Raw genomic sequence first — 26,420 nt, 5'->3', positions numbered from 1 at the left:
CTTCTGAACCATTCTCCGTTCAATTAACTAAAGAGATTATTGCTAAGTCTACCATGTCAATATCTTCCCAAATAAGACGCAGAAAACTCATATGAGAAAGGACAAAAATATATTGGAATAAGTCTCATAACATTTTTTCCTCAGAGTCATCTTCTTATCTTCTTATCTCTTACCTGTGTATGATCAAAAGCCCCAAATCCCTCCTCTTGACCGCATGGATCAGAATTCCTCCATCGCCATGGATTCAAACAAGCTTTTCAGCATCATTTCAGTCCTAAGAGAAGCCATTTACCTCCCCACAAAGAACAAGAAGCTCATACTCTCTTCCATATTTCTATGCTTGTTCCCAAATTCTCTCCTCTTGATAAGCAACTACATATCCATCTACCCTCTTCTCCTCAACTTCCTCATGAAATTATATCTCATCACCAAAGAATATCCCACCACACCGCAATTCTTCGATGCGATCATTGGGCTAAGAAATGATGCAGAAGGTTTTGTTAAAGTCCACGTCTTCTTTGTTATATTCTCTTACATAGTATCAACCATCTCCATGATGATGATTGTTCATTCATCGCTATTAGTTTATTCTGGCAAGCAATCGAGTCTTACTGATGTGTATTTAAGGTTAAAGTTGACTTGGGTTCCTGTGTTGATCACTTGTTTGTACTCTTCTATGCTGTATATTGGCTATACGGTTCTATCAATATGTTTAATCGCTGTTCCGATGCTCGGTGCGAATGGTTCGGTAGTTTCTATCATGGTCGGCGGATTGTTTGCGATGTTGGGTAGGCTACTATCTGTGTATCTCGCAATGATTTGGATGGTGGGAGTGGTGGTTTCGGTGGCAGAAGAAAGTTGTTTTGGTTTAGAGGCTTTGTGGAGAGGAGGGGAGATTGTGAAGGGGAGAAGACTCCAAGGTTTTCTCATTGCTTTGATGTTGTTGTTGGCTGATGGAATGTTCACAGGAGGCTATGGCTTTGTTGGGGCAAAAAATGCCACTGGATTTATTCTTGTCAATGTTTTGGTGTTGATGAAGATGTTTTCTTATATGGTTTATACTGTCTTTTACTGTGAGTGTAGGAAAGAAGTTTCTTATGCAAGAGTTGTTGTTGGTCATAATGAGGAGTTGCTGCCTTGATAATGATTTTTAGTCTTATTATTTGAGAGTATTTGTGTTCTCATTTTGTTTTGAGAAAGCAAAAGTTTTTCAGGCAATTGCTTGATAATAAAACATTTCTAATTACTTAGATTTTTTTTTCATTAATATTGCAATGTTGATGATATTTGGGATTTTCAGGCAACTGGATGATAATAAATATTCCAAGAAGATTCATCATCAAATTATCGTATACATCAATTTTTACGAAAATTTTTCGAAGTTTGTAGTCAAATCATACAATTTGGGCTCGTGTGGGCGGCCATTCAGGTCAACCAAATCCTTTAATATATCTCAAAATCGGCACTTGACATAAAAAATCATAATTCAATATATAAAAATTTTTATGATTCTAAATAGAAAGACAATATTTTTTACTCCATGGGATGAAGGATTCAAATTGGAAAGAACTTTATTTTTCCATGGCAAAATTTGAGGTGCTTTTCATTTGAATTTAGGCTTCTGTTTGTAACAGTTTTCTTAGTGCTTTCTAAAGCGAGTTTTTAGTTCAAAATTTTTTATTTCAGAAAATTTTTGAACTAAAGTTGATTTAAAAAATAATAAGAAAACTGTCACAAATGAAGCCTAAAGCTTCGAATAAAAGAACAAGAACTCATGTAAAATTCATTAAACTTTTATTGATATTCAAGAACAAATAAAAAAAGTCAAAAAAAAAAAAAAAAAAAAAAAAAAAAAAAAAAAAAAAAAAAAAAAAGCTTTCTATATAAAATAAATTGATGATCTCAATGGTACTCTTATCTTAACATCTGAGTTGTTAAAAAGAATAGGTATAAATTTTCCTCATAATGCCATATGTTGTATTTATATAACAGGGCTATTATAAAAATAGGAAATTTGAGCAAAATTAAGCTACACAAAAGGCCACAAAAAATGCCAAATTTTTTTATTTATCTCTCTTTCTTACATTTGGCCAGCCAAATAATAAACCCTAATATTTTAATTAATCTCATTGGGATTGCCGGCTAAAGTTGCAATCTTAGGGATTAAATTAACATTTTACATTATTATTTGAAGGAGCATGATATTGTGTGGAAATAGGATAGAGGATATTTATAAAAAATTAAATTGTTTATAGTAGAAATTTTATCATCCTATATGAATTTAAACTTTAGCTCAAATTTATAATTTTTTAAATTTTTTTTTAACATTTTTCTTCAAACCTATCAAGACAAATTAATTTTCATTTAATATCTTTTTTACATTAATAATTTTTAATCTTATTTATTATACTTTTATTATACAAGAAAAAATTAAAATTTTCATTTACATATCAAATATAATATTTAATTATCAAAATTATCCAAAAACATCCTCTCTTTTTTAATATATTTCTCATCTCTTTTTTATATGTGGCTTGGGCTAATCTTCTAAACAAGTGATTGATTACTAATTATCATAAAGATTATATTATTTATGTTTAAAATACTATAGTATTGAAAGTTGACTAAAAGATTTGTTATTTATGTTTTAGAATACTTCTCAAAATGAATGATGAGCCACACCTCTAATATGAGTATATTGTTTCTAGGATGATAAATAAGGATAAATTGTTGATTATGAGTGTCAGATACCCCATCTCTAAGGATTTGAGAGTTCATATATTTGAGAAATTTGATCATAAAATAAGCTTATTGCTTAGTATTTTAGGGACATAAACGAGGAAATTCGTAAAACTCCTATTATTTTGATGATCCTTTTGATATTGAAGTTAGGGTTTCATACTCAGTTTGTAGTCATTATTGGGTCTTGATGCGTGTAGATAAGGTCTTGGCCGAACTCAATGAAAGTGATACAGTTGACATCTTAATAACGAGTGCAGACCAATGCTAATAAAGCCAGCTAATACTGATCGATGTAAGATTAAAAATGAACTAACCTAATTTTTAAAAAGAACTGTACAAGCGGAAAGAGAATGAATATTATATAGAAGACCAACAAGAATAGTCTATATTGTCAATCTTCTTAGTTAGCCTTCTCCAAAGATGATAAAATAAGATAAATCTTTTGGCAAACCTTCACTATGAACATGAAAATGTTCTTGATGTTTTATTCAAATAAAATGGACATAAGCTGAAAGATCATTGAAAATTTATAAATAAAAAAAAAATATAGTAAAATACTTGCAAGAACTAGAGTTAAATATAGGGGTTGAATAACAATGAAACATCCAACACATCATAAAAATTTTAAATTAACTAGAATCTATTTGCAATGATTATGGTCATGTAGCAAATTAGGTGGGTTTGTCTTCAAATATATTTAGCTATGTTGGGATTGGCCATAAAATTTGACAAAAATTAAGACATTAATCAACTCATAATATCATGCATTAAACCACTACTCTCTCACAACTATATTATTTTTAGATTTTTGTTGGGACAGCTTTCTCGTTACTTTCTAAAATAGCTTTCTGGTATAAAATTTATAATTCAAGAAAATTTTTAACCAAAAAGCTGTTTTAGAAAACGTTAAGAAAATTGTCCCGAACGAAGCTTGGGACGACTTTTTTACTACTTTGTAAAGTCACCTTTTAGTACAAAAATATCTTAAAACATGAAAAAAAAAAAGTTGTCTAAAATTGTCTAAAAAATACCTTAGTTAGGTATAATTTAAGATTCTAACTAATCAATATATAAGAGATTAATCAAATCTTTTAAAACTATGCTTTCATTTTTATGGGCAATTTACTATTCAAAATTAGTGCTAGAAAAAATTATTATTTACTCACAAAGCTCCTCTTACAAAAATTAAGAACTCGATTTTATGCTCAATTAAATAAAACTAACAAATTTCTCACTCAAAAGTTTTTTAAATAAAAAATTAAGAAAACTAATTTCAATTTTTGTTTTAAGGATATTTTTAGTGCCCCCCCTAAATATTATTATTTTGTCTTTTCATTTTAAATCCTAGTTTTCACTTGAGTTAATTTGCTATTGCTTGAAATTAAATAAAAAATAGAACATATTTTTTAATAAAAAAATTAATTTTTATTTAATAAAAACTAATTTTAATTTAATTTCTCTTCTTCTTTTAGTTATGTTAAGTGCCAATACATAAATCTGATATAGGCAATTTTCAAATCAATATCTATACAATAAATTTTAAATTTTTAATAAGCTAAACTAATGTTTTGTTTGGATTGGTTGCAGTGTTTTCTAAAGTTGGTTGCGAAGTTCTTGTAGAGAAAACAACTTTAGTATTATGATTATAGAAAACGGCTTTAAACAATAGATATCTATGAAAAATAGCGATAAAACAATAAGAAAGTAGTAGCCAAGCGAAACTGTGATTGCTGTTTGAAAAGCAAAGCAGTCGAAAAACTATCACAAACAAACCCTAAGTGACTATATTTCATCCATAATCCTATGTGGACAACCCCATCCCATTGCACCACTTTCAACCCTAAAACCCACAACCCCCTAGATTTCATCCATAATCCTATGTGGACAACCCCATCCCATTGCACCACTTTCGTCATCTCCAAGTTGACCTTGCATCAGGATTAAGTGAATTGAGTTAACTTACGAGGCAGCTCATGAGTAGGCCTGAACTTAACTTATTAATAAGCCCATGAGTGGAGTTTAGATTATAGCTTATATATTAATACAAGCTAAAGTTTGAGCTTGCCTTGACTCGGCTCATTAGCTCACTAGCTAGTCCATCTCTCCTAAGTTTTACATTAAATGTTGATTCTCTACCTTTTCATGTTAAATCGGTTTGACCCGGAACCCTAAACATAAACCTACATGTCTCACTAAATATGCTTCTTCAATCGCCGGCGAGGTCATTGATGCATTCTCTAATGAGGTCCCATTATAATGCTTTTACAGTAGCACCAATGCCTTCCCCAATTAGCTCTACGTGCAAATGTACAATGCCTTCACCATGAACTATCGTTAACTTCTCTAGCGAGCTCCCATCACGATGCCTTCTCCACCAAGCTCTCACCATCGCTCCATGACGATTTCAAGGATTTAGAGGGCTTCAACGTCGTTGGCTCTCAAACCCGCAAACCGCGATTAGTCTAGTCCTCACAGACCTCTCTTGATGGCCCGAGTCGCCCCGCCCTAGCCTCGCCCTGCACATTGGCTTTGCCCAAGTTGGAGTTGACGGACGCCGCACGTTAGGTTTGAATTTTACTAACGGGTCTCAGGTTGGATCAAGTCACCCCTGTAACCAACGAGGGTCGGGTCCGGGTTGGAAATCCTGGCCAGTTGTAAAATCAGGTTGGATTCGAGTTGACCTGTTTAGACCAGGGTCAATTTAGATTAGATCCAAACCCGACCCGCCAATCCGTTTTGACATTCCTATCAAAAATTTTATTTTCAGTTATTTTTTTAATGATTTATCGCCCATTACTTAATAAATTATAATAATAATAAGGGCGTGAGAATGTTTTCTTTGCCGTGTTGGCTCGGCGTAATTATATATATATATATTCATCAGCTTTATGCCTACGCTGTTCTCACAGTTTGCTCTTCTTCGGTCTCGGCAAAACCTACGATCTCCCTCCCAACTTCTCTCTCTCTCTCGAACCTCTCTCTTTCGAACCTCTCTCTCTCTCTCTCTCTCTCTCTGCGGGAATGGGCGGTTCCCACAGTCGCGAGGGTTTGGAGCTCTCCGATTCCGACACCGAGGAAGAAGAAGACGAGTCGGAAACGGAAGAAGAAGAGTCTCCGGTGTCGAGCGCCACCCCCACCGGGCGTAGCCCAGCCGGAACTCTGAAGCCAGGTACCGCCGTATCTGTAGACGATGTGGACTCGAAGCTGCAGTCTCTTAAGCTAAAATACTCGAATTCCCCCTCATCGATCACCCCAACCAAAAACCCTAATATCAAGAACGCAGTCAAGCTCTACCTCCACATAGGCGGCAGCTTGCCGTCTGCAAAGTGGATTATATCCGAGAAGTTGGTAATTTATTCGTTTGTCAAGTCTTCCTCCTACCCGTACACCTCTTCGCACGATGGAAACTTGGATGTTGAGGACGTGGAGGAGGAACGGGATGGCTCTTCCTCTCCTTGGTTCTTAAAGATTGGGTCCAAGGTGCGGGTTGAGGTTGGGCCTGGAATGCAAATGAAGACATTCCCGGACCAAAAACGGGTTGATTTCGTCGCGGATGGAGTTTGGGCTATAAAATTCTTCACTGCAGAGGCTTACGGCATTTTCCAGAGTGAGTACCAAAAATGTCTTTTTGAAAACATCTATGGCTTTGAATCCAACGAGGAGAATACAGTTAAGGTTTTTGGCAAGGACTTCATGGCATGGGCAAAGCCGGACTCAGCTGATGACTCCATTTGGGAGGATGCAGTCGATAACTTTGACAAACCCCCCGTGCATGCCTCTCCGGCTAAGCAAAGCCAGTCGTTGTTTGATGAGTTTGAAGAAGCCGTTGATGAAGGAGGAATACAGAGTCTTGCCCTTGGAGCTCTTGATAACAGTTTCCTTGTCAGCGACTCTGGCATCCAGGTAGTAAGGAACTTTAATCATGGAGTTCATGGGAAAGGGGTTTCGGTGAGAATTTCTGGTAATGGGAATAACTATTCCACTCCTAAGAAGGCCCTTCTGATGAGAGGCGAGACCAACATGCTGTTGATGAGTCAAATGAATTCTGCAAAACCCCATTCTAGTGGAGTTGACCAGCTTGATATTGAAACGGGAAAGGTTGTGACGGAATGGAAGTTTGAGAAGGATGGAACAGATATTACCATGAGGGACATCACAAATGATAGCAAGGGTTCACAACTGGATCCATCTGAATCAACTTTCTTGGGATTGGATGATAATAGGCTTTGCCAATGGGATATGAGAGATCGGAGAGGGTTGGTTCAAAATATAGCGAACTCAATGGAATCATCAGTATTGCAATGGTCGCAAGGGCATCAGTTTGCAAGGGGCACTAATTTTCAATGCTTTGCAACAACTGGTGATGGTTCGATTGTTGTTGGTTCTCTTGATGGCAAGATCCGGCTGTATTCAAAGAGTTCAATGAGAATGGCCAAGACTGCTTTTCCTGGGCTTGGTTCCCCTATCACACATGTTGATGTTACATTTGATGGAAAGTGGGTTCTTGGTACTACAGACACATATCTGATTCTTATATGCACTATTTTTAAAGACAAGGATGGGAAGGAGAAGACTGGTTTTAGTGGAAGAATGGGCAACCGGATTGCATCCCCAAGATTATTGAAGCTCACTCCATTGGATTCTCATTTGGCTGGCAAAAGCAAGTTTCAGAAGGGGCAGTTCTCATGGGTAACTATGTTTTCATATTATCTTGAATACTCACTACTTTTCTTCATCATGTAGGATAGGTTGAGGGTCTTATTTTTTATGTATTTTTCATAACTAAGCATTTTTTCTACCTGACAAAGATGATAAAATCACATGATTGAGTGTTTGCATGGAATAACCTTTGATTGTACTTGATCTTATTGTTAGAGCGAGAGAAAGGGGGAGAGAGATGTAGAGAGGAGAGAGAAAGGCTCACGACAAATAGAGATTTGGAAAGGAGAGAGGAAAACTTAGTAAGAGGAGAGAGAGGGGAACATATTTCATTCAATAATCATAATATATAATACATAACTATGAATAACTTTTTATATAGACTTGCCCACTATGATAAATGCTAAATTAGCCCCAAAAAACATACAAACTTATGTGTTTTGAAAATGAATGAAAAATAAGCATAAAGTAAACATAAGAATATAATGCTCTTTCAAATGATTAGATCAAGAAAGCATGACCTTGCTCCAGTTAGGGGTATACTATGTCAACTCTAGTCATGAGATAGCTAAAAAATGGCTCATGTGAAAGCCCAATAAGATAGTGAGTATCTTGAGCTTTCCTTGGCTCAAACCATCAGCTTGTGAGCTACCTCATTTAGAAAAAAAGATATGTTTATATAACAACAACAAAAACAACATAAAACCTTTATCCCATTCTTTGAAGTTGGCTACATGAATCATTTTTCTCTATTGTGTCCTGTTAAGAGTCAAATTCTCATTTAAATCTAATAAAGAAAGATCATTTTTAATATTTTCTAACTAAGTCTTTTTAGGTCTATCTTTATCTTTTTTAACATAAGCCAAATCTAATACATCTACTCTCCTAACCGGGTTATCGGAAGGCTGCCATTTTATGTAACCAAACCATCTAAGGCGACTCTCTCCAATCTTATCTTTCACTGGAACTACTCCAACCTTTCACGTATATGCCAGATACGTTTATAAATACCTAAATTTAGTTAGCTCAATTGCAAAGTTATTTACTTAACTTAAAATATTTGTTCTCTTTGTTTCATTCGGTTTCTCATTTCTTTGCATGATTTTGACTTCAAAGCACCTTGATTGATCTTCAATTTATCTCTTTCATTAGAAGATGGTTCAGATCATGAGCCAACTTAAAGTTGTCCCTTGAACTCTAGCGCAAATTATTGGTTTCAAGATTAAGCTTAAGCCAACTTTGACTCAACGTGTTTACACACCTAGCTCTTGCATTGATTTCATTGGGTTATAAACATTTTTTTTTTCCAAATTCTTGAAACATGTTATAGATAATGGTGGAAGAGGTGGTATCAGAACAGGAATATTTTGCAAAACTCCATAACTTAGATGATCATATACTCTTTAAGATATAAGTAGAGTTAGATAATCATATGCTCTTAAGATATAAGTAGATTTGGAGGCTTAAATGTTTATGGAAAGTATTAGAATTAATTAAGACTTCACTTAACATTTATCTATGTTAGTAACATCAAGATATAAGTAAGATGTCTCTTTATGAACTAGAATCAACACTGGAGTAAAATTTAGCTCGGTAATCACCATCAATTGTCAAGCTTGTGATTATTACATTTGGACACTAGATCCTTAGCAGACCCAATTGTCAAATAGTAATTGAAATCAAAATCTTCCTCATCAAAGAGTGAATTTTAATTTTCAAAATCTTCAAATGGATCATCTTCTCTTGCAATTGGATCTAAAATGTATTTAATAAATTCTTAAAGTTATCTATTGTTTGGGGAGTTGTAGGGTGAGTTATGTAGGCACTTGAGTAATCAAAAGAGTGTATATTTATGTGTAGAATGTGCATCCATTTACCTAGAAATTGATGTGTTGTGTATTTCAATAAATAGGAGAAGGGATTCGCATTTTGTAGTGGTTATCTTAAAGGAGGTTTGCGGCATTTTGAAGAGGTTGAGGAACTCCACCTATTATTCAAACCACCTTTTATTGAGGTAGGTGGTGAGGATAAACTTTTTGAACTAATGTCGCACAATAGAAATTATACTCATGTTCTTACTCGGAGTTGCCCAACTAGGGAGTGAGCACTACAATGTGGCGACTAATAGATAGATACTAGCATGAGCTTAACATCTTTAGTTTTGGAGGCCATAAGTCGCTACTTTTTATAAAGTGGCCATTTAGCAAATGCATATGCCATATATGATATGACCTCATTGAGTTTGTTATGAAACTATGTGTTGGACCGGGTTTGCAGGCGGGGCCTGGACCCGTGCGGGTCTACAGGCGGAGGAAATAAGGGGGGGGGGATTTGGCTGGAAGTGGGACCCCCCACTTAAGTGAGGGTATTTTGGGGATGGGAGGGGATTTTTGAATGGGTATGAAGGGAGCCTTTAGGGTTTAGTTTTTGGGTATTATGAAAAGTGTATTCTCTCTCTTAGTTTCTCCTTAGCCTCCTTCTTGCTCTTTTCTAGGGTTTTCTTGTGAGAGATCTTGTCCTTCTCGAAGTGGACAAACTTATCTTGTTTTCTCTTGGTTTTCTTATGCAAAGGTTTTAACTTCTCTTCTCAACCCTCTTGTGATTGTTTTTCATTGGTTTTGGTGGAGAAATTCCTCTTTTTGGGGGAAAACTAGGACAAAACCGAAATTGTCTAAACCGAAGGTGTATCACTATGCTAATATGATATAAGAAATTTTGTTGATTTCATGCATAAATGCCTTCTCTATGTGATGACAAAAGAACTTTCCTATATATAGAGGGTATTTAGGGGTTGAAGGTTGAGAGTTGAATGAAGAGGAGAGTGGATGAACCTTATTTTTCTATCGTCAAAGAATAGAGGCAGATGATGGAGATTTTTCTTGGTCCTTGAGCAAACTTTGATTCAACTTTTCATCTTGACATTCCCGAGTAATTTCAAACATCAATTTTTTCTTTACAAAGACTTTCATTGAATCATTTTTTATCTTATTTTATATTTTAATATTTTTATTTTGCTTTTTGATTTATTTGTTTATTATATTTATATAAAAGAAGAAAATGTGAATTTCTTTAGTTTACTTTTCGACAAGTTTTAACTAGCGATTAAAATGTATATACAGATAAAGAAGAGAAGCTATTTGAACTAGGGCAAAACTCGGTAAGTTGAGATACGATAGATTTCACATAGTTGTGAATTTAATTTATAAGTTGAGTGCATAACTGTTAATACATGCTTTTGAGTAAGTTGAATAATTTTTCACTTACGCAAAAATTAAAATTTAAGCAACGCCGTGACTCATTCTCACTTGATTGACTTGGACAACAAGAACCAAGCCAAGGGTGGAAAAATGGCGTATCCTTGCTTCCAAGTGAACAAATGAAATATGAATTATGAAAGAATACGACCCAAGCATCACAATGTTTCATCCCATTCCCAAGTGAATCGAACAGTGATAACCTAGCTAAAATGATACAGTCTAAGTAGTATAGATTGTATAGTTCTCATTGTTGCATTTAAGCATGTCGGCGTATTTTGAGTCAAACTAAAAAGTAAAGCTTGAGCTTCAACATGGCTTATTCTTGTTCTTGAATGATCGGTGAGAACAAAGTTGAAATGGAAAAGCAGCTGATTTTTGAGTCAAGCCAAAAAGAATGCTTGAACGCTACTTTGGCTCATCCTTGGTCCTGAGTGAACTAGTGAGAACAATTATGAAATGGGAGCCCATGAAATAATGGGTCATTCTTATTTTCAAGCAAGTCGTCAAACTTTTGGCTTAAGAAATAGGGAAACTTGAAATAATACCATGGTTCATTCTCAATGGGCCTTACAATGCGAACCAAGCCAAAAATTACACTAGCCCGAGTGACATAATGGTTAATGCTTGCTTCCAAGCAACAATTTTTTGGTCAAGCCAATTGGAAAAGCCCAAGCAACACCTATGATTCATCTTTATTCTCGAGGAGTTGGCTTTTGAGAACCATGCCAAATGGCAAAGCCCGAGTAGCATACTTGTTCATCTTTACATCTAAGCAAGTTGGCATATTTCTAATTCAAGCTAAAAGGCAAAGTTTCAACAGTACCAGGGCATATCGTTGCTCTCCAACATGTTGACTATGAGAATAAAGTGAAATCGATAATGTTTGAATAGTGCAATGGTTCATCAATGGATTATTAGCTAAACCAAAATCAAAGTTTGATTGGCATTATTGTTTATCCTTCTTTCTGAGAAAGCCATATTTATTAATCAAGTATCTTAGTTTGGATGTGCAATGACTTTCACTTGTTTCTTAATTAGCCATTGGCTTTCGCATTATTTTTAATTGTTTCCAAAATATTAGTGATCTTAGTCTTAAGAGTCTTTATCCTTGTATAATTTCAAAATAATATGATTTTTTGGATTTAAGAGTGTTAGTAAATGATTCGACACAACAACTAGACAAGAATTTTACTATAAAATTTTTTGTTTGAGTGACCCAATTATTATTCAGGTCGTGTTTGTAGACTAGAAATTGGATTGACCTGAATAAATCAAAATCAACTTGAAATTGACACAATTACTATTTGAAAGTTAAAAACATATTTGTTGAAATAAACATGTATATTATTAAGTTAAGCAAGTAATATTTGAGTTAATTAAGTTGTGTTGATCAAAAAAATTGTATGATCTTGATATGTAATAAACAGGTTAGAGTAGTCGGGTTCAAGTCAAGTCGTGTTCGGTTCAAACATTTTGACCCATATAATAAATAGGGATAGTTTAGGTCACACAAATGCGAGGTTTCAACTTTGAGTCAGTCTTGAACTTAACCTGTCAACTTGAATTGGTAGCCCTAGTTGGTTTGAGGGAAATCCAAAGCAAAATTTTTTGGAGTACCACTTAATTTGCTCTTATGCTACAGCGTATTAAAGAAATATGCCCAAAAAAATCACTTGTAGTACAAAGTTTTACTTCACTTTATCTTATGTCTCCTTTAAGTGAATGAATTTTTTAATTATTTTTTCGCACCCACAATCTTTACCTATATGTTGTTTATTGTGAATATGGGTTAGTCTTCTACATGTGATTGAAATTTTATTGATTTTGGATTGGTTTTTCTAGATCTTGGGCCAATCAAACCCAATTACTTCTTTGATTCTAAGTTTTTTTAAGTTCTATATAAACCATGGAATTGATTGGTATTTAAATCTTTTCCATCTTTATTGTCAGCTCAAAAATATTAGGAATTTTATGTAATTTTCATCCTATCATCTCGGCGGTGTTGGTGTCTCCAAATTTGAAGCGTCCATCTATTTTTTGAAGAACTTAATTCTTTTTTGCAGTTTGGGCATTCCACGCTGCCCGTATCAAGCCTGAGTATACACTCACAAGCTTACTTCACTCTGACAGCTTGTATGAAATTACAAACCCAAAAACTTGGAAAAATCGCACTTAGCATTAACTCTATTCACCTTAATCATGTGACATAGCTCGCATGAGTTGTATGAAATTGCAACCCCTAGATGGATTGTTATCATATGCATTTATTGATTGTATGTTGGTTTCTATTCTTGAATGCCTTCAGTCTATTCTTGAATGCCTTCAGTTCCTCTGCCTTAATTGGAAAAGGGTCTATTGTCACACAAGAGTTTGCAAGTTCAATGAATTTGGCTGTCTTTTGATAAAATCAAATGTTGAATAAAAATTCATTATTTAAGAAGCCATAATGTTTACATTTAATAAAATGTTCCGGTCGTATTAGACGTAGAATTGATATGATCAGCTTTTTTGTTGGATTCAAAGATTATTCTTTGTGGAATCAAGTTTTTATAATGTAGAGCTTGATAAGTCCATCTATTTTGTGTGTGCTCAAATACAAGCACTTGTTGGAGGAGATATTATCAATATTCGGGTCAATCAAATTCAAGTACTCATTGGAGTAGATATTATTAATATTCGGGAGAATCATTACACACCTAAGTTTATATTATATTTACTCGATTAAGTATAAAAATTGTCATATTCATTCCTATTTACGAATGTTTCTCATAAAACATGTTAGGATTTCATCTTGCATATTTGAGTTATAGAAAATAAGTTTTGTGAAGTTAAGGAAGTTGGATATAAGGATCATATAGTAATTACTATGAGTTAGAATACAAATTGTCTGTGTAATCATAGTTTTCTATAGCATAATCATCATAGATGCACTATCTATGAGCTCTGGCAAAATAAAGCTTTTCTTCTTAGATGGATAGGCACACTTATCGTACCCTTACACTTCCCGTCATTAGAACTTATCATTATACGTGAGGGGCTTTTTGAATGTTTTTAAAGCCAACTATGGAGAAGGATGAGGGATAAAAGCAAGATTGGATGTCACTATGGTAGCTTGTACATATTTTGGCTGGGCTTGTAGCATGGATAGAGAACCCTCAAGCTCTTTTATTTGTTTCTTAGGCTAAATCATACAATTCATTCAATCTCAAGTTATGTGGTGAGTGCACCAATTGCCTTTACGTTGACACTGTTAAGTGTCTCTTATAATTGGTCTTTGGAGTTGGCATATTACTTCAGTTTTCCTCATAAAAGCTACGTTTTCAGCTATTATTCCTTTTTCAGTTTAGCTATCTGAGTAATGGTTATTAAATCCTCCCTCTATCTAAGAAAGTTCTCCCAAAATTATGAGTTGAGTATGGTTAATTCATTCTAATTTGCTATATTGGTGATTTTTCTTCACCCACCAACATCATGCTCATTCATGATTTTTTTTTCTTTAAATCCAAATTTGCAATATTTTTCAGTATGTCTCTGAATTGATGGTTGAGGAAGGTCATCCACCACCATGCTATTGCAATTTTGGAGAAGGTAGTAATAGGAGTTAAAATAATGTTAGCTACTTAGCTTTGATATGACTTAAAAGGGTCTATGAGGGTAGCTTTCTCATTGCTTTGATTTTTTGTCCACTATCACTCATCCATTTGCAGTTTACTTTTTTATTGTTTTTCAGATTTTTTTTTTAGGGAAGCTGCTTTGAAGAATCATATATGCTAGAATGTGGTCACATAAAACGGCGGCCTTCCAATGACCCGGTTAGGAGAGTAGAGGTATTAGATTTGACTTATGTTAAGAAAGGTTGAGGCAGACCTAAAAAGACCTGGTTAGAAAATATTAGGAATGACCTTTCTTTATTAGATTTAAACGAGAATTTGACCTTTAATAGGACACAATAAAGGATTCATGTAGCTGACACAACGTAGTGGGATAAAGGCTTGATGTTGTTATCGTTGTCGATAATATTTATAATAACTACAATAGTTTTCAATAAATTACTTTCTCAATAACAACTTTACAATCATCTTGATAAAATGCTGCAATTGCCCCAAATGGATCCAAAGTCTCTTAGCAAAAGATAAGGTGTCAAAACTTTAAATTTGACTAGTAATACACTTGAAATAATCACATCATAAATTTGTTGGTCGGTTTCGTGATACAAAAAACTTGTAAGGCACAAAATTTGAAATTATAATTTGGGGTTCCAAGTTGTAAGATAGGTTTAAAATCAATATGGAATAAGCTGATCATAGAAAAGTGCTTGAACCTATGACTAATAGCGAAAGAGAAGGTTACGTGCTACTTTCATTATTGGAAAGATGTGTTACAAAAGAAGTGTCTATATGTAGTTTGTTGGCTTTAGTTTCCAGTTAGAGTACATCTTTACCTTTAAAGTACTTGAAAACATGAGATCGGCAAATCCTTTGTTTTGTTCTTTGATCAAATCCTGGACTCCGTTCATTGCTAGCGTGCAACTGTAAGGTCATCAATATTAAGCTTGTTAATAAAGGTAGAGTATTGGAAATCTTTTATGGTTTTCTTGTTATCTCTAAAGCTTTGATGTCTGTCATGTCCAATCATAGTAAAAATAGTTTTATTTTATATCACAGTGCTTTGAGGCATTTTTGGTCTAACTTTGAGTGGCTTATGAATATGAAACTTATTATTTCACCATCTTTACAAGAATTTTTGGGTTCAACTTTTTAATGGGATTTAGTAACAACTCGTTCATCTGAAAATGACCTAGGTGAAGCTAGCTAAGATTACCTATAAAATGTGATGAGGACATCAGAAGATCCATGATCTACGGCCACGATCTACTTTTGATTATGATTGTATTTGATATATTTTATTTTATGTTTTATGAGTCTTTTGACGTACATGCGATGGAGTTACTTTAAGAAATTAACGAGAGCAATTTAAACAAATAATCCCAAAATAAAATTATCACTTATAGCAAAAGATTGATCATTGGAATTCGTGGTTTTTAACTTGGTTAGGAAAAGTAGAGCAAGATCAATCAACCAAACAATTCAAGAAACACAAAGAATAATTGTAAAGCTACGACGATAAACAAGATTCCACAATTTAATAAAGAGAATTTTCACCTTTGGAGCCCATACGCTCAACTGATCTAGGCTTTAGCGGAAGGAGAATCTCTACATTAGAACCGAGGTCATTCCGAGGAAGGAGGAGCATAAGATCGTCGTTCTTGGATAGGTGGCCGGAGTGGAGTATGACGGTCGTCCAATGATACAATATTCTGGCTGTTTTTTTTTTTTTTGGGTGGAAGACAGCCAACAATCATAGTCTGGAATCCAATGGAAAGGCAAGACAGAGCTCTGATGCGAAGGTTTGGATGCTTGCAAGATGGCGGGTAGCAGCACACAACTCCTAGCTGTCTGTGGACAGCAGTTTGGCAACTTCGGGTTGGAGGACAGCCATCCAACTTGATCTGGACTCCTTGGACAGCAATCTGATGTTTCTGGACAGCAGTTTTTCTCCTTGGATAGCTGCAGCTTGGCCACGTTGAAGAGATCTTTTGGACAAAATTCCAAATTAAATCAAGGAGGATTAAGGGGGCGGTCAAGGGAGGGTATTGGGGGGAGATAGGGGTGGCGGCTTGGAGAGGGGAGAGGCTTTGGCCGTGGGTTTGAAAGAGGTGTGGGATTTTTGATTGGGGGAAAGATGGGTGAAGTGGTTGCTGCCTTGTGTGAGAAACAGAAAAAGAAAACAGGTTCTCAAATCACGTCAGGATGCTTAGGTAATAAAGATTGCTTAGTAATTTCAAATCAGATTTTGAAATTAAAAGCTTGCTAAGCGGGAGAAAAAAAGTAACTGAAATATTAGGCGGTGCTTAGGTGGCCATTAGGGAGGTAATTAAGAAACAAGGGGCCCACACAATTAAGTAACAGATTTTAAATAAAAATCTTTAGTAAATTCGGATTTCAATAAAAGGAAAGTTTCCTTTTATGGGTGTACTTAATAAGCAAACATTTGAAATTCCAATTGACATCAAATTAAAATGTAATTTCAAATAAAACTCCCTCCCAAATTTCAAATCCTGAAATTTATTTCAGGATTTATCTTGAAACTCCTCCCCTTCCTCTCTTGAAACCGCCGGCCTCCTCCTCCTTAGCTCCTCCATTAACTCCCTAATAAATGCCTTAACTCTCTTTGAATTGAAATTCAAATTTCAAGTCAATTCCTCCCCAACCTAATCAAAACTGAAATTAAAACTTCAGTTTTTTTTTTTTTTATTAATCCTCTCCCCTCTCTAAGCCACCGGCCTTGCTTGGGATTAAGTCCAGTAAATGCCACTTTATGGCATTGATCACATGAGTTGGGAATTCAAATTCAAAACCTAACTCCTAACAGCTGCAGTAAATTGCTGTCCAGCAATTTTCCAAGTGGAAATTGCTGTCCGGGAAGTCTCCAACCAGCCATAGTGTTGCCAGAACCTGCTCCTGTTGGCTGACCAAACTCCCTCACGTGCTGTCCAAGGCGTTTCTAACCTCAAAGGCTGCTGTCCGAAGTTTTTCCAAGGGTCAAAATTGCTGGCCAAGCTTTCCTAGTGACCACCCAAACATCTGTAGTTGTTGTCCAGCCATCCGAGCAGAGTTCCTACAGCTGTCTTGCTGTTCAGAGGGTCTCCGATTGACGTCCAGAAGGTTTCCCAGACCTTGTATTGCTGCCCACTTCTTCCCCAAACCATGTCCAAGCCTTGATATTGCAGATTACTCGTCATCCAGTGCCTTGGTGATCAAACTAGAAGCTTCGTAATCTCTCGTCTTTGGGTAAACTCTTTCCCCGACTCTTTTATTTTCATAACGCTTCTCAATTGTGGCCTAGTAAATTCATGCGATCAAGTTGACGCTTCTTCGCTAAAGCATAGTGAATTAGAGAGTTGAGTGAGTGGACACTTCTAGTTATTAATCTCATTGTTAGTCTAGGGATATTTGTGTAAAAACCATTCATGTACGCAATGTTAGATTGACTTGATTGTTATTTGATCTTAACTCTTACGCGAGTGATTCAACCGTAAGCTTGTTTTTCCGATCTTAATGTTTTATATCGTCGTTCAAATCATTGTAAAGATATAATTATTTGTTCTATCTAAAATTAAGCGTGCAAATTCATTATGAAACTCATCTTCGCATGTACGTTTCACATCAAAATGTTTTTAAACTTATTTGAATACATCTAAGCATTTACTTTTTGTGATTTCAGTAAAAGCAAAGGTTTAGTTATTGTTGTTGGCCTATGTGCTTCTTTGTTGGCCTCTCCATTTTGGTGAGTCGTTCAACCCATCTTGGCATTCTCACTGCCCTCTTCATGACTTGTTGTGTTCGACTTGGTAACTCTTCATGACTTGTTGAGTTAGAATTAGTGATTGAAACACCTTTTAACAAAATCAATCTAAGTCCAAGAGTTCTAATTTCAACAAAGTTAGATTCATGTTAAAGATTCAATCTTTTGGTTGAGTTTAATGTCAAATGTTATATGTAGGCTTATTTAGATATTTACTTAGGGTTTACAATGTCTTAGAAAGAACCTAGTTAAGGCATTTGGCTCCTTTGAAGGAGTTGATGAAGTGAAGGGAAAAGAGAGAGTTGCTTTAGCAAAATTTAAAAGGCATTAGCATTGATGGAGCTAGAAGGATATGATAAATATTATACCTTAAATTAGAAATGTCTCTTCTTCCCTTGTCTTTTTGGGTAACATAGAGTGAGAAGAGAGAATTTACTAGAATGAGGGGTAAGAGGGAGTTAGTCTTATATAGCTTAGACGGAGGGATCAAAGTGTGCGTGGGTGGGGTTTTGTTTTAGTTAATTCAGCGATTGTCTGCTATACTTTAACTAACATAAATTAAGCTTGCAAGGAGAATAGATAGGTTTACCTGTCATGGGAGCTTGCCAAGATACACTAAAGGATCACACAAATTGGTACCAATAATAAATTTAGCAAGCATATCTTGCTTCTTGTCACCTTTTCTCTTGTGTGGATAGTGGTTCAGTTAATTCATCGATTGTCTACGAGGCTTTAACTAATATGAACTAAGCTTGCAAAGAGAATAGCTGCATTTATTTGTTATTGGAGATTGCAAAGCTACACTGAAGGATCGCACAAATTCATACCAATAATAAATTTAGCAAGCATATATTGCCCCTTGTCACCTTTTCTCTTGTGAGGAGAGTTCAACTAATTCATGGATTGTCTAATATATTTTAACTAACATAAATTAAACTCACAAGGAGAATAGCTAGGTTTAACTGTCATGGGAGCTTGCCAAGTTACACTAAAGGGTCACATAAATTGGTACCAATACTAAATTTAGCTAGCATATCGTGCTCTTCATCACCTTGTCTCTCTTTTTGCATACATATTCCATGTGATAGGGGTTAAGGAGTGATGAGTGATAAGAAGATATTAGCTTGGTTTTTGTTATGCTTTTGTCCTTTTTTTTGTAAGTAGAAGCTGGTATTTAAATTCATTGTAATCATTTAAATTGAATATCTATTGTATTTTTTTTTTTCATGCACTTGAATCAATAAAGTTCTCATTTCCCACCCTCTCTCTTTCCCAACCAATATCTTGCTCTCCAACTTAAGGTCAGGAGGGAATTATAGCTTTATTGCTTCAAGTGCATGAAAATTAACTATGATGGAGAACCTATTTGTATGATATTAGTTTTTCTTTTTAAATCCTAACTCTTAATTACAAACAAGAAAACTAAAAAATGTTTAAATTCAAGGTAGTCTCTCCTTGCCCTTATCTCTTAATTCAAGTATGGAGACCAAATCCTAATTCGTTTATTTGCTCAAGAGAAATCCTTTTTTTTTTTGTTGAACTATGAGTTTTCTTCTGTTGCTGTATCACTCTTGCAAATATAAATATTTTGGTAGAGCTATGCAAAAGTTAGGCTTGTATAGATGTGGATGTGGGGTTCCCTCATCTTAAAAAAATCAAGCTATGGAATTTTGCTTCTTTGATTAGGTCAGTCAAATTTATAGAAATAGAGGGAGAGTGATTTAAAGAACTATAAAAAAGGATTTATGATTGCTGAAAACTAGAAAGATAGAACTAGTGATTATACTTGCAAGTGGAAATGAATTTGATTATCCTCTTTATTTATTGAATGGATTCTTTTTGCTTAGCTTTTGATGGACTCTTGATTTTCTTGAGTACATGGAGTGAGGAGAGGGGTAGAGTGAGAGAGAGGAGAGAGAAAGAGAGAGAATTGCTTAACAAAGTAAGAGAGGATTGTGGGTGCCAATGCTAGGTTGGGGAGAGTGTGTGGGATTGAATTAGAGTTTTATTGTTTCAAATGCATGAAAAATAATTGTAATGAAGGGTTTGTTTATTGACTCTTCATAATAATAATTTATTGAAATCCTTACTCCTAATTACAAGCAAGATAAGTGGAAAATGGTTGAAGTCAAGTTAATAAAATAACCTCTTATCGTTGTCTCATATCCCAACCACTGGCCAGGTATAAAAGAGAGAGAGAGAGAAAAGGTGGGAAGGAGTAGGATACATTTGCTTGATAATTATTATTACTTGTGTAGCCCTTTAATGTAGCTTTTTGTACTTCCATACAATCCATGCAAGCTACACCAAGCCATTATTTCTTGCAAATTTGGCTTAAACATGTTGAAGAGTCTCCTTGTTTAGTTGTTTTAAGATGGCTCACTTAATCTAGACTTGATTATCCCGACCATGGTTAATCATGTTGATCCACTCAAGTTTCCTAGCGCATAAAGTACTTGTTCATCTTCAGTCTTGCTTGTGAGAGTTTGATTTATAGTTTTGAAGCCTCTACGGTTAATTTCCATGGCCTTTCTGTTTTTGGAGGGTATTATTGCATCTTCCAAATCCATCTTCGGAATGCTAGATGGATGGTGTCAATGGTTGGGATCATTATCATTAGGGAGGTATTTGAAGAGGACAGGTGAAGGCAATGCATATTAAGGAGATTCAGTATGGAGCTCCATAAATATTTTCTAAAGGGAACCCTAGGAATGTTGATGGAACTTAGTTTGAGGCACTCACAATAGCATATAGCAAAGAGGGGCCTCGAAGACAAATTTGACCCATAATACTTGAATTAAGATGTTAATGTTGATGATGCTATAGTAATTTCCACATAGGTCATTTATAATGGTTAAGAACATCTAGAAATTCATTTCTTTTATGTGGCTACTCAATTTGAAAAGCTTTACTTATTTTGAGTTCATGTGCTTCTAGTTATTAGGGTTGTAGAAGAGGACTAAGTATTGGTAGTGCATGAAGTATTTGGGGAGGATTTGATGTGCGCTTCCAATCTCTCTTTCATTTTAGAGATGTGGCTTCCATGACTGGATCCTATGACTTTTAGATCACAATTGATATTATTAATCAGTTCTCTAGGCATGCCCTTCTAGACACACCACACCAAGATGATCTTTAATTTCAGAAATTTTGTACCTTAAGTCGACAATTTACTCCTAAAATAATTTCTATAATTTCTTTTACTTATAAAAAATGATAGTCCATCTTTAGATTATTAGTGTATAACATTTTGATGAGAAGTTGCATTGTATATTTTATCCTAATACTAGCAGTATAATATCGAATGAGCTATATGTCCTTTCAATTATTATAAATAGTTATAATATATTATAAACTTTGTGTCCGTGCTAATCAATAGCATAAAATTGCTCTCACTATAGTTCATAATGTAGCAAGATATGCCTCATATGCCATTATTTTGGTGACGTGCAGAGATTAAAGTAGCGTGCACTATTTGTGCTTTAAATGTGCTATAGCGAATAGCACACTATTTTGCCATGTTTAGAAGATGCTATGAGGATGAGCATAGCGGTTGTGTTGATGAACCTAATTTAAAAAAATGAAGTGAGAGATGGCGATGACGTTTAACAGAATGCTAGTTGGTTGATGATGATTCTAATTTTACAATTTGAATATGGGATAAATAAACAAAATTTTACTTATTTAAATAAAAAAAAAATTATTGCTTATATTTTCAGTAAGTATTCCATTGAGAATATTTGTGACCATCTTTCTTTATGGAAGTTTAAGCTTCAATGTATTGCACTTTAGCTTGGTGTTATGCATTTCTACAAGCTCAATAGTTTCATTTGTTAATCTTTTTTTTTTTTTTGTCATTATAGATTATTTAGATTTTAATCTTGGTGTTATGTATTTCTACTAGCTCGATAGATTCCAGTCCATGGGCCAGTCTGATACTTTTGAAGGTTAACAGTTTTAGGAATCGATCTGTAACTTTCTGAAGCTTGTTACCTAACCTTAATGGCCATTGTATGAATTACCATATTTAAAATCCCTTGGTGTTTACTTAATTGTGTAGCAGAAACTATTCTTTCAATTTCCTGTTTCTTATCTGAAGTGTTGATTCATGATTTGGAAGCTTTACAATGAGAAATGCTTTCCATGACTGTGTGCAGGTGACTGAGAATGGCAAGCAGGAGAGGCATCTTGTTGCAACTGTAGGCAAATTCAGTGTAATCTGGAACTTCCTCCAGGTGAAGAAAAGCAACCATGAATGCTACCGCAACCAGGAAGGGCTGAAGAGTTGCTATTGCTACCGTATTGTTCCCAAGGATGAATCCATTGTTGATAGCCGTTTTATGCACGAGAAGTTTGCTGGTACTGACTCTCCAGATGCTCCGCTGGTTGTGGCTACTCCCATGAAGGTCAGTTCCTTCAGCATTTCTAATGCTCGGCGCTAATCCTTGTTTAGTTACTTAATTCTTATATAACTCTTTGCAATTCTGCTATGTTATTATGCTTTTAATCTTTGAATTCCTTTGGGTTTTGCACTTCATTGTGCTTTGTGGAAATTTGCTTGTTTGTTTTTACTGGAGTTTGAATTAACACAGTTGAAACTTTGAACTTTTGTAATTTGGGATATAATACCTTTTATAAACTTTTTTATATTGTTTTGTATGTGTCTGAATATATTGGCATATATAATATATAATCATAATGAAGCTTATATTATGGGAGGATTAACACTTTTAATGAAAATTTTGGGTAACCGAGTTTCCAAATAGTTAGATTTTTGGAATATAAATTTTGAGTGATTATTTATGATTGCACTAATTTTAAAGCAAATCTAATTGGTTTGAGATTTGTTTAACTAAATTTAAGTACTTTTTTCATGATATCTTAAGAATATAATACTTTTTTCCAATCTGTCTTACACATTGCATTATATTTATTTAAATATATATGTAAATTATTTATTTTCCATTTTAATTACTTTTATTTTTTTCATTTATTTACTAGTCTACCCTTCTGCTGCTACCTTTGGGAACTTGTAGGATGGAATTTTTATTTCTTATATTAATGGGCAACCTCAATTATTGTAGTTTTAGTGTTTTTTGTTTTTTAATTTCCTATTTGATGATGAACTTTTATTATTTTCTTAAATTTAATTTTTTTTATTGTTTTTATGATCAATTAGGTATGATTACTCAGTGAAATGAGGTCTACATCTAACTAACTGATCATTAAAATTTGGAAGCTAAGTATCAAATCATAATATGAATGAGACTTTGATGTGAACCAAACTTAGTAGTGAATTTCTTCAGATTAGGCTTCAATTTTTAAATACTTCAAAGCTTCTTTTATATAAAATGTATATTGTTGATTTTCACTCATCAATGGTCTGATTGAAATTAGGCAAAAAATTCTTATATAATCAAAATGATAAGGTTTCGATTCCGATCATATTGGTTGCCGGTCGACACGTGTTACATATATAAGCTCGATAAACATGCTAAGGCATTAGCCCATTGATTAAGTTGATGAAGTCGATCTCGTGAGCGATTATTCGGTGCACATCTTTATATCAATGTGATATTGTTGAGACTGAGAGAAAGCAACACATGATTGTTAATCTGAATCATTCAATATTATAATAAAATGGTTCTTTAAAATTGAATGACGAAATTGTTGAAGCCATCGAAACATAAAATTTCATGAATAGATTGAAATTGTATTTGAAAACCTTATTATTTTTAAATTAGTCACTATTTGAGGTGATGCTTCTTTTTTCTATTCTAATTAAAAAGTGGCCTTAATTTTGTGGGTTTTTTTTATTAGATTATTTTAATTAAAATTTGATTAAATTCTTCATGTTCATTTAAAGGGCAAGATTTAATGCATTCACATCATAATTGTGATTTGTCTATTAAATTATCCATGGAGGAATTCTATTGGCTCTTTACTTCTTCTATTAGGAGATTTCTCTTTTGGTTTTTATGAGCAATCACATCATGAAATTATTAGGCCCAAATTAGAAAATTTTTTTAAGTAAAATTCCTTTAAATTTGATGTTAAGAAAATTGGTTTGTTTGTAGACAAATTTATTTGTATTATTTTTAATTAGCATAAGTGGTGGGGTCACAGAGAGATTAGGGCTGGGTCCCTAACATTAAGAATTAAAAAATATATATATTATTTATATAATAAAAATTTATATGCTTTATCCATGACTTAATATCCGATGGAGGTAACATAAATTTTTATATAAAGTTATAGTCTCTCAATTATATCAAAATATAATTCTTTAAAAAATTAATTTTCTTATTATGTAATTTAAATCTTTGAGGGTAATATAAATACCTTTTTTAAATTAATATAAAACCATAACTTATAGATTTCCAATACAAAATATTTCTTAATTTTTTGGAAAATTTTAATATCACAATATTCTGATAAAAAAATAATCATGATGAATTTAAAATTACTTTAAGAATTAATGATATAATATGCAAGCAATCAACTCAAAAAAAAAAATTCTCTTTATCTTTATCTAATATTAGGTCATTAGTCTTTTAGTTTATGACTTTGATGGAAATTTTATGTCTTTGATAGAATATATATATATATATATATATATATATATAATTTTCTTTTATTTGTAGTAATTTAGTATAAAATAAAGACATGTATATCCTAACAAGTATTATTTATTTATTTATTTATTACATATTAGGTATATGGTTGATAATCAATAATAATGATGGTCGATAATAACGATGATCAGTGGTCCACAACAATAATAACAGACCTTAAAAAAAATAAAATATCTAAATTTATTTTGAATATTTTAAAAAATATTTATTTCATTAAAGATAAAAAGAAAAAAAGAAAAAAAATATATATATAAATATAGAATAACTTTTGCAATATGAATTTTCAAAGGACAACGGCCCCACAAAGAAAATTTGCATTATGTTTTGGTCTCTTACATAGAAAAGTATTTGATGTAGACTCAAATGAACGGCTGAGATTTGATTTCAGCAAATGCTCGGTGGCTTCAAACACCGCACGCATTATAAATTTATAATAGAATTAGAAAAGCAGATTAAAAGCCTAATTATAATTTTCTTTCTAATTATAGTAAATTACTTGTACCAATTAACAAGTCGGGAATATTCTCTTAAACTTTCCGAAAGAATTGAAAGTGGATTAGTCTTCGCTGTCGTCCGTCATTAGACCGATTGACTGAGAGATTTATCCTTAAATAGAAAAGATTAAGTTCGAGAATTGATATAAATAAACAATTAGAGAATAATCAAAAGTGGATTAATCAGACTTTTAAAACAAAATAATGAAGAAATGTATCGAAGGTGATAGATCATAGTTTCAATAATTAGATTGACAAAATTGATGTCATCGAAAAATTATCTTGATTGGGCACGAATCTCGAGGCAAAATCAGTTCGGAAACTTCAAAAATTAAATTCGAGAGCATCTGAACTCCGATTTCAGCGAGCTTACAGACAAACTAAGCGTCTTGGAAATACGAACCCAACGACACCAAATTCGACCAAATCCGAGCCCAAATGAGTTAGAATCAAGGACCCGAAGCGCTGTTGGAAGGTTCAAACCGCAATTTGAGTTACTAAACGGTCTCTGATTTTAACGAGCTTATACTCGAATCGAGCAGCTCGACAAGGCGAATCCAACGAGTCCAGTCCAAGATCGCCAAATTCTGACATCATTAAGGCCTTCAAATGTCCAACGAACGGTGTATAATCGTAGGATTCAATATTGGCCATTCATTCAAACCACTCCCAATTCGCCCCTGATCTCACACCTATTTACAGACTTTGTCACTCCAGAAAAACTATAAATAGAGCTCTCATTCTACACAAAAGAACTCAAGTGAAGAGAGAGAAGAAGAAGGAAAGAAGAAGAAATTAAAAGAGGAAAGGGAGAATACTCTCCTCCACGACCACCACCGGAGCTCTTCCCGTCGCGTGAAGACGCCGGAACTCTGCCGGATTTTCGGGAAACGCTGGGAGTTTGCAGAACTTTGTAACTTTGTGAGAAGTTGATTGTAAACCGATCGTCTTGAATTGTTAGACTGATCAACCTTTGTACTTCAAACAAATATTAGTGGAACTTTACGACTGGGCGAGGCCCAGTGGTTTTTTCCCTTTTTGGGGTTTTCCACATAAAAACCTTGGTGTTCATTTCTCTTTTCTGTTTGTGTACTGAAAACTCGTACAACGCTTAGACGCAAATTTAAAAACTCTACCGCCGCGTATATTCTAGCACGCAACAAACATATTTCAAAAATATTCATTATTTATTTATCAATTTAGCCAAAATAATAATAATTCTATTTGGTTAGGCGCAAAGGATTCCATGAAGAGAATAATTTCATTTA

The 26,420-nt window shown here is 34.0% G+C and overlaps 2 protein-coding genes across 2 annotated transcripts; both read left to right on the top strand.

The window, feature by feature from the left end:
* The first annotated feature begins 127 nt into the window (after nucleotides 1-127).
* On the top strand, nucleotides 128-1,248 carry LOC110111915. Its single transcript, XM_020843989.2, has one exon. The coding sequence runs from the start codon at nucleotides 215-217 to the stop codon at nucleotides 1,139-1,141; it is 927 nt and encodes a 308-aa protein (XP_020699648.1). The 5' UTR covers nucleotides 128-214; the 3' UTR covers nucleotides 1,142-1,248.
* Nucleotides 1,249-5,630: 4,382 nt separating this feature from the next.
* Nucleotides 5,631-22,682, top strand: LOC110111852 (protein CYPRO4). Its single transcript, XM_020843892.2, has 2 exons — nucleotides 5,631-7,431; nucleotides 22,181-22,682. The coding sequence occupies exons 1-2, from the start codon at nucleotides 5,764-5,766 to the stop codon at nucleotides 22,463-22,465; spliced, it is 1,953 nt and encodes a 650-aa protein (XP_020699551.1). The 5' UTR covers nucleotides 5,631-5,763; the 3' UTR covers nucleotides 22,466-22,682.
* The last annotated feature ends 3,738 nt before the right edge of the window (nucleotides 22,683-26,420 follow it).

This window comes from Dendrobium catenatum, unplaced genomic scaffold (genome assembly GCF_001605985.2).
Source record: "Dendrobium catenatum unplaced genomic scaffold, ASM160598v2 original_scaffold_21676, whole genome shotgun sequence".
Taxonomy (NCBI): Eukaryota; Viridiplantae; Streptophyta; class Magnoliopsida; order Asparagales; family Orchidaceae; genus Dendrobium; species Dendrobium catenatum.
Note: the sequence above shows the minus strand (reverse complement) of the source record. Positions and strands in the feature narration are given on the sequence as shown.